General features: G+C 40.1%; 1 protein-coding gene across 1 annotated transcript; it reads right to left on the minus strand.

The window, feature by feature from the left end:
- Window positions 1–1,300: 1,300 nt before the first annotated feature.
- TMEM175 (transmembrane protein 175) lies at window positions 1,301–15,107 on the minus strand. The gene is made up of 9 exons (XM_009636825.2): window positions 15,074–15,107; window positions 13,854–13,951; window positions 11,838–11,889; window positions 9,498–9,533; window positions 8,204–8,287; window positions 7,381–7,545; window positions 5,978–6,056; window positions 4,077–4,218; window positions 1,301–3,536 (listed from the first exon to the last, which is right to left on the minus strand). Exons 2-9 carry the CDS (start codon window positions 13,895–13,897, stop codon window positions 2,873–2,875), a joined length of 1,266 nt encoding a protein of 421 aa, XP_009635120.1. The 5' UTR covers window positions 13,898–13,951; window positions 15,074–15,107; the 3' UTR covers window positions 1,301–2,872.
- Window positions 15,108–15,242: the final 135 nt, after the last annotated feature.

Genomic DNA, 15,242 nt, shown 5'->3' on the forward strand with positions numbered 1-15,242 from the left:
TTTTTTAATTTCAGTAGCAAGAACTCTGGAGAGACGCTTCAGGAGCGTTACAAATGAGAGGCTGCTGCTGGGTGGATACCACTTTTGCTCCAAACACCTCATCCATTCTGTGATTATTATAATCATTGTGTTTCACTTTCATTTTGTTAGAGACAAAAACCTGTGGTCATTAGTAATTCTGTAAAGAACTTCTAGTTACAGTTAGGTTTGGGAATGTTTTTTCTATGTGAGAATCACACAATTCAGATTAATAGCTCGCTCTGAAAGGCAGTTTGTTTCTCCAGAACTTAACCAAAGCTATTCCGAGGGCTGGAGCACCTCTCCTATGAGGACAGGCTGAGAGAATTCTGTTTGTTCAGCCTGGAGAAGAGAAGGCTGTGGGGAGACTTGACTGTGGCCTTTCAGTAAAGGAGGCCTATAGGGAAGATGGGGGAAATATTTTTAGTAGGGCCAGCTTTGACAGGACAAGGGGTAATGGTTTTAAACTAAAACAGGGTAGGTTTAGACTGGATGTAAGGAAGAAATTCTTTACCATGATGGTGGTGAAACACTGGAACGGGTTGCCCAGAGAGGCAGTGGAGGCCCCATCTCTGGAAACATTCAAGGCCAGGTTGGACAGGGCTCTGAGCAACCTGATCTAGTTAGCGGTGTCCCTGCTCACTGCAGGGGGGTTGGACTAGATGACCTCTAGGGGTCCCTTCCAACCCAAAACATTATGATCATTCTATTGGAATGATCATAAGCCAACTGTTTATACAAAACCTCAGGTCAAGTTTGCCCTCAAGTTTGGGTTCCGAGACACTATGAAATTTGGTTTCAATAATGGTATCTTGACTAGAAGCAAAAAAAAAAAAATAAAATTGTTCTTTCTGCAAAAGAAATTACTTATTTGCAAGTGGGTTAAAAAAAAAAAAAGGAAAAATGCATTACTTACTACAAGGAACTGTATTGGCTATTTATACATAGCAATTCACTGCTATTAAAAGCATTCCTGTAAACACTGGAATGAAACTCCTTTGTCAGATTTAGTTTCAGATCCCATCTTCTTCAGGTACCAACAAAAGTAGAATCAACATTTCTTTACATCACATTAAAAGCTTTTGGGTGTTTCACTCAAAATCACAGAATGGTTGAAGTTAGAAGGGATCTTGATGATTTTGAAGGGGAAAAAAAAATGTCCAGCATAATTTTAATAGTGGACATCAGATTTACCTTTCACCTGCAGAGCAGAAATAAAGGGCTAGAAGCTTTGTTTTTTCACCAATTTAAATTTATTACAAATACACATATTCACTGATTATGTGCCCACTGCACATTAGAAACAAAAACATGTAGAACCAAAAGTGCTTTTATTAAGAAAGACCCTGCGGTACACAAGACAATGCAGAATCCTACTACAAGTCATTTAACCTCAACCAGGTATAAAAACCCTTGAATATCTGAACATACTCTCTCACAGGAAGTAGGTAATACTAACAATAACCTATTGGTACTGAAGTGCTTCAAACCAAAAGCACAAGTGCATTCAAGACTAATCTCAACTGAAACGAGCTATCTGCATTTGTTTTCACTAACAATTACTCCAGGCATTTGCCACAGTATTCTTGAATTCTTTTTAAGAGGAACAACAAAATCCCTTAAATGCCTTTAAATATGGCATTACAGTTATCAGGCACTAAGACAGTTCAAGATACAAACTAATGGCTCTGCCAAAAAGAAATGTAAAGGCTTCCAGGGCAGCCAGAGGCTAGATGACTTTGCCCACTCCTTATCAAATTGCACGTAAGCGTAAAAAAATTCAACATGCCATGGACTGGAACTTCTAGAGGGTTAGTTTCTTGCTGTCTTGCTGAGACTCAAAAGAGATCTGTGGGATCCCTTGGTTAGCTTCTGCTTAGGGAAAAACTCAACTCCCTTATCTGATGGGGAACTCTTACACGTGGCAGGAAGGTCTCTCTGAATACAGTATCATGCCTTCAGAGTAACAGAAGGATGTCCCTTTCAAGATGCAAAAAGCCTGAGAAATCCAAACCTTTCATATCAGATGAGCAGCTGTTCCAGAACTGAAAACAAACTCTCTTCTAGTCCCCCAGCTCTTTGAATCTCTTCCCTGGGAGATACCAAAGCTAGTTCAAACCTCACATATATAGCCACATGAATCCTCATTTGTTAAATACATCCTTTTTTAAAAGGACCTGTATATGTTAAATACGTCCTTTATAAAAGGCCTGAAGAACTTAACGTTCAGGTAGCCTGAGAGATTGCACATGGGTAACAATTGCAACTCCCATCCAAACTCATGCTCAGAGCCACTCAAATACAAGTAGTTTTCAAAATGCTATCACAAGTTTGTGACTATGCAGAAGAGACATTGTAATCATTATAAAAAAAAAAAAAAAGTGTTGAGAAGACCAGCAACTTGTATGCACAAATGCTCTACCATGATGCACCATCCAGAAATCCAGAGGTCTCCCTGTCTTCCAAGCCTCACTCCCTGTCTTCCAGCAGCACAACCAGCTTCTATACCTGTGTTTGGCTGCAATAACGACTGCCACACAAAAGGGCATTTTGCTGGGCATCTGTTTGTGCACTTCTTAATCAATCATCACTGCAGTTACATGTCAAGCAGCATATTTTCCAAAAGGGTAACTCTAAAGGAAGGGGAACATGCTTTTCTTTGTATCCCCTATTTACCCAATTTTTTCAGTAACATGTTGTGATGAAAGGGTCTCAAGCATGACCAGCTAAAACTTAAATATGCCCCAGTTACGGACAATGCAGGCTTTGGTTTAGATCAATATAATCCACACATGAAGATAACATTAGAAGAACTGAAGTTCATCTTGTAAGTTCACATGCACTGCACGGAAACTTAGGACAGTGTTTCAGTAGGAGACAAACATGCCTCCTCTTCTTCTAACAATATAACCTTCCGTCTGGAGAGAGACATCACAAACTTTATGACAGTTAAAGAAATTCTAACAAAAATCCGCAAGGCAAGAAAAGCAAATGGAATTACAATCTGCATAAGATGGAAAATTGCTGTGCTAAATTCACTTAACAAGCATGTCAGAAAGAAGGCCCCAAGGCTTACACAAGGGTAGAGAGCCAGCTTGGCAAACATGAAGGCATGCTCCTTGCCACCGTACCTAGCAAAAGGATGCAATGTTTCCCTTTCATGGAGGAGGGCTGTAGTCCATATTGCAAACTGAAATATGCTGGCAAAGAAAGTGATAACACAGCTGACCTGGATGGCTTCTATTTCATTGTGAGACTTCTCTGCAAATTCACTGGTAAGCTGGTAAGCTAGTGGAAGCCCACCAATGAAAGCCAGTGAAAGTATGTTAAACAGTCCCATTAATCGTGTAGCTTTTGTTACATAAAGGAAAAGTGAGTGATGGACAAACCACAGGAGACCAATTGTCACAAATGAGCCAAAGTAGGCAAGGTAGTTTGGCCCATATTCACTTAAAGCTTCAAGAAGGCTGCCATGGAACTTCTCCTCAACTTCCCTGGGATCAGGGACGTTGTCTTCACTGTGGAGAAAAAAAAATTACTTTGCACCTGGAGCAACACTGAACTATGTTGCTTTACTCTGAGCAAGTAGGGAACAACAAGCATCCACTCTGTACTTCTCTAATTTGTAAATTAAAACCAGCATTTCAAATAACAGCTCTGCGAATAAATTACATCTGAAAGGGAATCTGAAAGTAAGTTGGCATTCCCTTAGGTTAATGTAATAAAGTTGCCACAGTGAATAAACAGCTTTGTTGATAAAAGCCTTTTATCTGAAAACATGACTTAAGTAAAAAAGAAGCTTTGTTCTTTAAGACTCCCTACCCCAACATACACTAAATAGACTGATGATCACTACTGCTGAAATGCAGGCACTAGAAATATGTTGTGTTTGTGTCCTGTATCTTTCCAGAAAATCATACTTGAAGTAACCACTGCAGGTTTTAGAAGTCAAAGACTTCTAAACTTTGGTTAATTGTATTTCCTCAAATATTACATATAGACAAAAGTTAATGATACATTTAATAACAGAAAGCGTAAGAGGCAACACAAAGCCTTACCATATATCCAAAATGAGCAGGGTTGCGACAATAGCATAGACTCCATCACTGAATGCTTCTACCCGTTCCTTACTCAGAGGCTCACTGAGGTAAAAAGTGAAGGTTTCTAAGCTATGGTGTTCCTCCTCTGCATCTCTCTGACCTGGAAACAAATCCAGATGTTTACTAATGAAAGACAAAATCAGGCAGTATAAACCCAGGTAGTTACATAACCTACTGTGACCTCCCTTTCTTTCTCCCCACCTGCCAAAATCTTTCTGTAGAAAGAAGGGTGCCGTTCATCCACACAGGTCAGTCACTCCACTTTTTTTCGGCAGCTGTGCCTCTCCCTGAAGTTCATGTTGCTTTCAGGACAACAAGTGCTTCAGGGACAAAAAAGCCCTGTCCTTTAAAGTGTATGGCAGACCATTTCCACCAAGTGAATAATGACTCAGAGCTGTAATTGAACAAAACATTTGAGCTAAACAAATCAGATGCTGTGCCTGTCAGGGAAGCCCTAATAGTTGTAGGTCCTCTAAGACAGTATGGAGGACTTACACTGCATGGGAGAAAAAACTCACTGGATCACGGGGGCTGCACTGGGACATCAACTGGCCTGCTTTAAAATAAATCCAGTCTTTGGTCAAAAGGTGGGGCTCTGGAGCTTCTACAGATGTCAAACACATTCCTGACACTGGACACTGAGCTGCCCAGCTAGCCAAGCTGTACCAGTTCAGGAGTATAGATTGGATGAAGAAAAACCTTACAGCTTCCTGAGGAAGTAACGGGAGGGGAACCGAATGAAAAGCAAGTGTAATCACAACTCAGTCAATAAAGCAGTAATTTATGTCAGCCATCTGAGCCGAACTCAGACATGACCTGACTGCCAGCTGCAGTGCCCCCAATGCGGTAGGCACAGGCAACATGTGTATGTGTTTATTCTCTGGCTCGAAGAGTCTGGCTTTAGCCGTTTCAGAGCATTTCTGCCTCCCTGTCTATTATTGCTGCCAGATGGGGGGATTCAAAAGTATGTTCCCATTTGCAGTGTACACAAATGGACTTATACTGGGCTGAACAGCAGCAGCAGAGACACAAACATGTTATTCTTCTGACTCACCTCAGGAGTACCAATTCCAAAGATATGATATGTTCAGTGTTTTTGTGGTCAGTTTATGTTGCTCTCAAAGAGGGACACTCCACCTTTTGGCTGAGCAGGTTGCACGATGCCACCTTCTTCTTTATTTTGGCACAGGCAACCTCCTTCTCAGCAGAGTTTAAGAGTAGCTCTGGCTGTTGGTGTGGTTGTGCAATTGTTAGTGCTGACATAAGGGGGCAGAAAGAACATAAGGAAGGAGCATGAGGGAAGGAAGCATGGATTTAGGCTGACTTAAGCCATGTGTGAAGGCACACCTTTAAACCACAGCAGTTAATGAGACGTAACACCCTAAACAGTTAATTACCCTGAAAAAGTTTGATTTATAGGTGGCTCTGCTTGCCAGTTTGAAAATGTGGAGCCATACAGTATTGCTGAGAAGAAAGTGATACAAGCATAAAACTTCCTTCCTATATTCTTCAATCCCCACGCTCTCTTTTTAGGAGGAAAAAGGGATAGATGGCCAACAGCCATCATTCATGTACTTGTGTGTGTGTGCATGCACGTGCACATTCAGGACAAACCAGAGAGGTTTTGCACTCAGAAATTATCTTTGAGTGAGTTGTGCCTTACACAAAACTAGTCACAAATTAAGGGAAAGCAGGGAGTGAGGGAGAAACTGTTTGGAAGCACAGCAATAAACCCCCAAATCACTATGTTCAAGGCCGAAAATGGAAGTAGAACTAAAATTACTTCATTACAGGCTGTTTGGACATGTTGATAACCTAATATCATATCTGAACATACTCCTATGAATATTGTTACTCACCAACAATCTTGGTTTTACACCATGTAATGAATCGAGTGAGATGCGGAAAAACGATTACGAGACCAAGAAGTACATAAGACTATGGAGAGGAAAATGAACACAGTTTAAATTTAGTTATCAAAATATAAATTACCTTCCAAATTTAACATGAAACTATTACTCTCAATCTTTAGGTATAATCACATTAAGAAAAACAAATCTTGACTTTATGACATGGAAAAGGCTCACCTGAAATGCACATGCAACCTCCTGAATATTGTATGTGCAACCTAATAACTGCTTTTTGATAGCTAATATAGTACCTGTAACCAAGGAAGCTAAAGCAAGAAGGGAAATAATTCTGCTAACAAAAATGCAGCAATGACTTATTTGGAAGTTGGAGAACTATTCCACGTGATCATTATGGGTCCCTTCCACCTTGCAATATTCTATGGTTCTACTACTTGTGTCCCTCAGTGGGTCATAAGTGGTTCACAGGCTTTGCACAGGCCTAAGCATGAAACAACTTGGAGACTAATTTCACTGTTATTAATATTAAAAGAAAATTCACTAGTGAACAAGGAGAGGGAGAAGGGAAAAGTAAGGGTGTAAGAGGAAAACACATTTCAGTTAGAATCTGGCCTTTCCACGTTTCTGGACTCATAACTGTCCCTTTTATCAACAGCAATCTGATTCCTCCCAAATTTGGGGATTATTTAAACACTGCTAATTCCCATGGTATCTTTCTCAAAATTCAGTTAAATCTACCTTTTCCTAAAGAACAAAGACAGAGGAAAGGAAGCTCAGGATACATCCAAAAACTAGACTTCAGTTACAAGCAGGGTTTCTGGGACAGATAAAAGCTATAAATAAGTAGGAGCAACTCACTGCCATTTAATAAAGATGGTAGAGAAAATGGCTGTGTAAAATCAGGCCTTAGCCAAAACCATTTGTTCTGAGATGCAGGTTGACTAACTAGTCTGCTTATTTTATTTGCTCTTACACACCGAGTTAGCACAGCCATTATATTCACTTGTCTTCAGTTTGTGCAATGCAATGTTTACTTCATGTAACCTTCCACATTATCTCACCTACCTACGATCAGCAAGATGTTGAGTTACAGTTTAGAAGATCTGCTTCTAATTAAGAGAAGCATTAAAAAAAAATTAGGCGGACCAAGTAAAGCAAATATTGTAGCAGAATATTCTTTCAAAACTATTTGAACTTGTGGATCAAATTACGGATTGGTATCTGTGAACTGAACACCTTCAATGCAAAATAGCAGCCACGATTACACCACCACAGAACTGGCAACTGAGAGAGTCTGCGTATTTAACACAAACATCATTATTTCAATACACACTCCTAAATACAACTAATATAAACTGCTGCATCAAAGTTTTCAGTGAACTGGGAGAACTTACCAAAGGAATAAAGAAAAAAGAAAAGATGGCTGCTAAAAAGCATAAAATTGGTCCTCTTAGGATAATCTTTAAGATATGATGTTTATAGAAATTCTGATTCTCAGACACCTGTATCTGTTGATTCAGTAAGTGTGGGTGATAGAATCCATATGCTACTATCACAGCCTGCAAGGAGAAGAGCATTACTGAAGTTATTACACACAAGTGTATGCAGCATTTAAAATATAAAACTGCAAAGCTATAAATCAACAATTCCAAAATGCTTCCAACCTTATTCTTCACTCCCATATGGAGGACTTGTCTAAGATACGCTGAGATTTCACAATACACTTGCATATCAAGATTTTAGTTGTTTCTGCAGAGCTTGTCATGACCATCTTATATGAAGAGGAATGAAGACCTCCACAATAAGGAACAGAAAGCAACAAGGCACTGCACCAGGAGAAAACCAGTGCCATTGGACTGAGGCTGAAAGCCCATGTTCACTCAGCCATCGCTGCATGGCTCAGTATAAACCTCAGCAGAAAAAGTCAACTGCTATTTCCCCAAACCATTTTTAAAGAGCGGGAAAGGAATTACTATTCTGTGGACTTTGAGATCAGCTGATCTAGTTGCATAAATCAGCTTCACAAGACAGTGGCAATGCAAACTTTCATCCTATGTACAGATACTATATTATCATAGCAGGCACAACATTGAAAAAGAATGCTATACAAACAAAAAAGATATTTAGCAATTTATACCCACATTGAAGAAACATAATTTTAGTTCTACCCAAGAAAGTCTATTTAAAAGTGAAAATGTAAATGGATAGCTCCAATACCTGTATAAGGCCAATGACAACAGCACAGACACTGAACAGGAAAATGCCAAAAGGTACCTCTGGAAAGGAGGCCATTAAGGAAAACTAGAAAAAAATGCATGTAGATCAAATACTTAATTAAGAAACAACGTAGGAAACACAGTAGAGAAACAGAAGCACTCTTCATTCATTACTGAAACTCAAAAACCTAAATAATACTTTGCATTTCAACATAATTCTACTAAATGCAATTTCTAGCCACAAACACATGCAGACATCCCAACCAAAGGCATCTGGAGAGATGGCTTTGCTCTCATGGTGATACTGCAAAACCTTAACCTCTCTGACACTGTGTCTCCATATTAACTACAGACTGGCTTATAGTTGAGCATAAAGTTTAACCGGTTTTGGTGGACAAGATGTTCATAGCTGTGAAAATTCTTGACATTAGGATACCTTTTTGAATCTTTTAATTTCTCTATCTCCATGGATCCCTGTTGTATTAATTTCTGCAGCTTCATTGGGGCGGGAGGGGAAAGCAGGGAATAGTATTAGGCTAACATTGACAACTTTCCAAAAATTATTTCAGGTTCAAGGCAAAGTAAAATATGTGCTCTTGCTCATAAAGACTGTTTTACTGACCACAGCCTTATTCTTTGCAGACTAATATATATCACGGATTCCTCCACAGAAAAACAGGTGCCTGTCATACAAATACACACAATAAAAGTCAAGATACATTTTAAGCAACTGTTTTGTTCTGCTAGTATGGTGTTCAGTTGCAAATACTCTTGCTAGGTCTAAAGGTCACATGTCCAGAAATTGGGCAGAACATTAAATCTGCAGATTTAAAAAATGAATGATTGGCTGCCAGAATCAACCTTGCTGAATAAGTCAAAAGTAATAGCAAAAACTCTGTCTAGATTAAAAGGAAAATGTTCTGTCATCTGAAGAGGAGTTTGAAACAAAGCTTTACTTCCCTTACAAGATGCAAAATTTTCATCAGGCAACTCTGACATTTTTCAATACAGCCGCTTTTTTAAAAGAAAGCATGGGAAACTATAATTTTCCATGATTATAATTTTGCTTCAAGAATACCCGTTTTCTGCTAGGTCTGTAACATGCAGTAATTGAAGGTTATAACACATCCTCATGAATTTTAAAGAAGTAAGGCTTAACTATTACAAGGGATTCAGGATTTACACTGTAACAACACTTTCCTGGGTTTCTGAATACTTTGGTAAAGTCTTTCCAAATAATTAAAGAAAAAAACCATACAATTTAAACATATGTCAAATTTTAGAAAAGTACTTACTGTGTACGGCAAGAAAGTTATGATCATCATACAAGCCTAAAAAAGAAAAAAAGTGTACTGAAACACTAGGTAAAATATAAAGCAAGCAGTTCCCTCATTAAAGATTTGTCTAGAGAATGCAACACAAACAGATCAAATGCTCATGCTGCATTACGAAAAAACCCACATTTCTGAAGTTGCTGAGCTCTGACGGCAACAAATGGCTAGTTCTGTACACATCTTCCACGTTTGCTCTCCAAACTGTACAAGCTTATTTTAGAAAACACTGGTTTTGTTACCATGGGTAAATGTTTTGCTATGGTTCTTAATAGACTCCTTTCTAAAGTAGCAATGCCAAAAGCACCACACCTCATAAGAGGTGTTCCTGATTTGTAAACACTGTTAATCTATGATCACAAATATTTCATATATTAAAAAGCCGAATAAAAAAAAAAAAAAAACCTCAAGCGCAAAGAAATGCATTGCTTTGAAAGCTACATTAAGTAAGAATTACACGCCTTTCCTGTAGTGTTATGTCATGGAGTTTAAACTCAGTATTTTTATTAACAAAATTAAATTAACTGTGTTTCACACTGTCAGAGAACAGTAAACAATAATAAACAATAATACAGTAAATTATATAAACAATACAGTAAAATACAAAGCTCTAGATGAAAGCAAGAATATGTTCACCATTGCAGCATCCCATTACAACTATTCATAACCAAAATATTATAGGGTGATTCATTAAAAAACATAGTCAAATAAATGAAGACTTTTTGAGAGATAAGATTTAGGCAAGTGTAAAGCTCAAAACTGATTCAGAGATTGGTCTTTCAGTGCTAGTTTTTGAAAAAGCATATAACCCTCTGTTTCAAATAAGCTTCAGAATGAATTTCTGAGCAACTCAAACAGAGAAATGACTAAAAATGTAACTGTAATTTGAACCTACCACTAAGATTTTTTGCCACAAAAGACATAGCATTTGATTTTCTTAAGCCTGTGTGGTGGTTTGACCCTGGCTGGACGCCAGGGGCCCACCAAAGCCGTTCCATCACTCCCCTCTTTTAATCGGACAGAGGAGATCAAAGGGCTTGTGGGTCAAGATAAGGTATTATCAATCAAAATCGAAGAAGGAGAGGATAAAAACTGCTGAATCTTAAAACCCCTTCCCCCCACCCCTCCCTTCTTCTTGGGCTCAACTTCACTCCCAGTTTCTCTACCTACTTCCCCTCAGCAGCGCAGAGGCACAGGAATGGGGGTTGGGGCCAGTTCATCACACATTGTCTCTGCCGCTTCTTCTTCCTAAGGAGAGGACTCTTCCCCTGCGCCAGCGTGGGGTCCCTCTCACAGGATACAGTCCTCCACAAACTTCTCCAGCGTGTGTCCCTTCCACAGGCTGCAGTTCTTCACAAACTGCTCCAGCATGGGTCCATCCCTCCCACGGGGTGCAGTCCCTCAGGAGCAGACTGCTCCAGCATGGGTCCCCCGTGGGATCACCATCCCTGCCAGCAAACCTGCTTCAGCCTGGGCTCCTCCCCCCACAGGTCCACAAAGTCTTGCCAGGAACCTGATCTGGCGCAGGCTTCCCATAGAGTCACAGACTCCTTCCTTCAGGCATCCACCTGCTCCAGCGTGGGGGTCCTCCACAGGCTACAGGTGGAGATCTGCTCCACCGTGGACCTCCATGGGCTGCAGGGGGACAGCCTGCCTCACCATGGTCTTCACCACAGGCTGCAGGGAAATCTCTGCTCTGGCGCCTGGAGCACCTCCTCCCCCTTCTTCTTCGCTGGACTTGGTGTCTGCAGGGCTGTTTTCTCTCACATCCTCTCGCTTCTCTTCTCTCCCCAGCTACTGAGCTGCAGCTGGTTGGTTTTTTTTTTCTTCTTAAATATGTTCTCACAGAAGTGCTACCACTGTTACTGATTAGCTTGGCCTTGGCCAGCGGTGGACACAGGGAAAACTCCTAGCAGCTTCTCACAGAAGCCACCCCTGTAGACCCCCATTACCAAGACCTTGCTACACAAACCCAATACAGCCTGGAGGAGAGATGCTTCAGCTGGACACAGGTGAAGGGAGTCAAAAGCTTTTGCCATAGGTGCCTCTTCAGTTCCTTCAGTTGAACTTCAGACTAACTTGTTGCAGAGCTTCTTTTGGCTTATAGTAAAACACGTGCAAGTTAAAAGCAAGTCAGTTATCAATCACCCACTTTGGCAAGGAGGAATTAAAGCTCTTTGTACCTTCCTGACTTAGAAATCTGGCAGTGTTGTGCTATTCAAATTAGAAACTTTTGGATATGTAGATAAGAAAAAGTGACCTGTACTTGTTAGTTAAACATCCTGCGTGTCTGACAAAACTTACCAGATTTAGAAGAGCGAGGACATCATCTATAAGCTCTATCACCTGAAACAACCTGTCAAGGCAAAGCAAGATATCATGAACAAGCCAGCTCCCAAAGTTTGTTTTACAACACTGTATACAAATTGTACACTTATGATATTATAGGGGAACCTGACTTCCTTTGCTCCAGAATTTATACAAGTACTCCAGGTGCTACCAAAATTCACTAGCTCAAACATGGAAGTAATTTGTTAGAAAAATCTGAAAAGCAAGATATGAACAGTCAAGTTCAATCATGGAGCAGTTATTAACAACCTCATCTCTATATGAAGGACAAGTGGCATATGATGTAGCAAACTGGCTTTTTTTTTTTTTTCTTCCCTACTCTTATCATTCCTCTACACCTGAAATTATGTATTTACTTGGAAGTAAATTTCACCATTGTTAAGAGCCAATTTGTCTGTGAGGAAGCAATCCAGACGTCAGTTCTGACCCATCGAGTCACACACCAGAAACCTAACAAGGCAGTGAGCTACAAATGGCTATCATTCCTTGGAAAATGGAAGATATGGGGGTGATTTGGAAGCAGGAGTTGACAATGATTCTCCAGAGGACTTGCCACTCGACTGTAGGATGAAATACAGCCAAGTCACAGGGCAGGCCAGTGATTTGTTTTGTTCCAGAACAGCTCTATCTTTTGCCACCTGACACCCTGGGACAGTCAGCAAACTGCTAGTGAGCTGCACAAGGCTTGGGAGCCACAGGACAATTATCACTAACTGTCAATTAATCACCTATTTACTTAAACACAAGCAAGGCCCAGAGCTAACTGAAGACTCACAGCCTGTACTCACTGTTCAAGCAAATGCTTCTCAAGCATGAACAAAAGTAGACTTTCACAAGCAGGCACTGTCTACTGCTCACACAAGAACACGGACAAGTCCATTTGGTCCTCTGATGCCAAAATGAAAGTACAGGCACCACACTGACTTTTAGCTTCTGAGACGAAGCAACACTGTGTAAGGATCTGAGCCTTGCAGTAGCACTATGCAGATCTTCCAGAGCAGAACCAGATATTCAGAGTTCGTCCCGAGGCTCAGATTTTTCTTTGTCTCACATGCCATTGTGAAGAGCTATTATTCTGATCTCCAAGTTTTACTTGGGAGAACAGAGGCAAGTTTGTGCTATGGGGGCTAGCATATTTTCAGCATTTTAAGGCTTAAAATAATTTCTCCTCAAGATACAGCATAGTTATTACGTAAAGAAAATAAACTTTTCTTCCAAACTGCCCCACACCTTGTTAATGAAATTCCTGATCCACAGAAGCGTCACTTAGAACCAAAAGAACCAATCACCCTCCACAAAGCCCTAAACTATTGAAAGACCATGCCTCAGCATTTACTTCTGCAAGCAAAGCAAGGCAATGCGATAAAACCACTGATGTGAGGTATCAGCTTTGAGTATGGAACTGCAGGTTGCACACCTCTATGAGAATGCATTTGTAAATTCCAAAATTCAAACAAAACTGCCAATTGCCCTATGATTCCTGCATGTCAATTTCTTTTTAACTACCAAGACATGGGGCAGGTGGCAGTGTCCACAACTCTGTAAAATGCAGCATCTGCAACATTACAATTGATTTTGTGAGAAGCACTGCTGAGGACTGAGACAGACAAGTTTTAGGCCAGCTGTACTGTATCAGTTCCTCTGTTTGTGTAGCACTCAAGTTACACAGTCATACTTTTTCAGCATAATCAGAAGTTTAATTCCACGTGGAATATGAAGTAAAATTAAGAGTAACTCTAATTTAAAAGACATATAATGGTTGTTCTTTGTATCACTGTGTCAGTGGTGTAAGAATACAGTTATTCACTGCTTAGGGTAACATTTCTTTACAACTAATTTTTTGTATTATCCGACAAAAGACAATTCAGAAATACGTCAGCAAGCCAGGAATGTATCAGGCACAAGGTTACCTCCTGTCCTTTTAAACAAAAGTTTTATCTTTAACTTTCGAGTTAAACACTGTGTTCCTACCTTACATGAGCTGCCCATGCCACTGTGACTATTAAGAAGGTCATCAAGTAGACTGCAATTTTCGCTAGAAGAAGTTGCTGAACACTTTCACCTAGTTTCTGAAACAGAAAGTGATACCCAGAGACAGAGAAAAGGAAGTTAAATGTTACATTGTGAAATTATTAGCAATATCTGCAAATGAGGAAGGACATGCAGTCACACAGATTTTTTGAAAATGCCTGCCAAGAATACCAAGGTATACCATGGTATACCAACCATCTTTTTACTACCATGCGGATTACTAGACACTTGTAAGTACACTGAAATGTGTAGTTAGTGGCATGGAATATACCAACACATTTCTTCAATCCGTAAAAGGGCTTCCCCATCCTCTGTTCATTCATTTATGCACTCCCATCACCGTTACTGTGATAATGCATTCCAAAGGAGGGCTGGCCACAAAACGCCTCTTTTATTTTACGAGCACTGACTTCTGGAGTAGGAGCATCACACATGTTTTCATGTGATGTTTGTTAACAATGAGGAAGGGAAGGGCTTAACCACAGCAAATTTTGCAGGTACTGCCACAATGGCTTAAATAGAATAATGTGGCATATTTGCCATGTAATGGATCATACCAGTTTCCTAAATTAAATGAGGGAAAATATTTGCATCTGTTTTTAAGAACAGAAAAATAAATCTCAATTAAAAAAAAACCAACCCTGTGAACTTTCTCAAATCATTAATTTATGTGTCCTAACATTCCTGTTTATTTCAGAATTAGTTTACTTTCTGTAGTCTTCTTTTTCCACCTTTGCTTATTCTGACTACATTTATTATTAATCTGATTTTAAAACCAGGATTCAGCTTGCACTATATAAGTGGCTTCTCTAAGTGATGATGTATTACCGAAAAGGGCAGATGCCTTCTGAAAGGTATTTTGGTCAGAGGTGCAATTCATTTTTCATACAAGAGTAACTGGACAAAATCTATGGCCTACAACACATAGCTCATTCAGGCTTTGTAGCACAACTTCTGCAGATTACACAGATCTTCACTATTCAGGTTTTTTGCCCCAAGTTCAACAGCTCCTCCCCCCAGGGGAAATTTTTGTTGGCTTTCATGTTACTTAGTGGTTTAGGCTTTTTGAAAGCTGGGAACTTGAAGTGTGGGTGCTATATTAGGCTGTTACGCGCGCTGGCAGGGACGCGAGAAACAAGAGAAGAAACGGCACACGATACCTGATCGGGATGTATTTTCGTGTGAGCCACAGGCAAAATCTGAAAGAACAAAACCTGGTTAGTACATGGCATTCCCTTCCTTATTGAGAGCTTTGCTAAAACCTAAAAAGCTCCCCGGACCGCATAGCTCCCAACAGCCCGCCGCTCTGGAGGGCAGAACCGCTTCTGG

This window comes from Egretta garzetta, unplaced genomic scaffold (assembly GCF_000687185.1).
Source record: "Egretta garzetta isolate BGI_Z169 unplaced genomic scaffold, ASM68718v1 scaffold604, whole genome shotgun sequence".
NCBI classification, from domain to species: Eukaryota; Metazoa; Chordata; class Aves; order Pelecaniformes; family Ardeidae; genus Egretta; species Egretta garzetta.

Excerpts from the sequence above, each read along its gene's own strand:
- TMEM175 (XM_009636825.2), bottom strand. The coding sequence starts at position 13,897 with ATGACCTTCTTAATAGTCACAGTGGCATGGGCAGCTCATGTAAG. Across the intron at positions 8,288-9,497 it reads TAACTTTCTTGCCGTACACA|TTTTCCTTAATGGCCTCCTT; the intron begins GTAAGTACTTTT and ends ATTTTTTTCTAG. Across the intron at positions 4,219-5,977 it reads GTGTAAAACCAAGATTGTTG|GTCAGAGAGATGCAGAGGAG; the intron begins GTGAGTAACAAT and ends ATTTGTTTCCAG.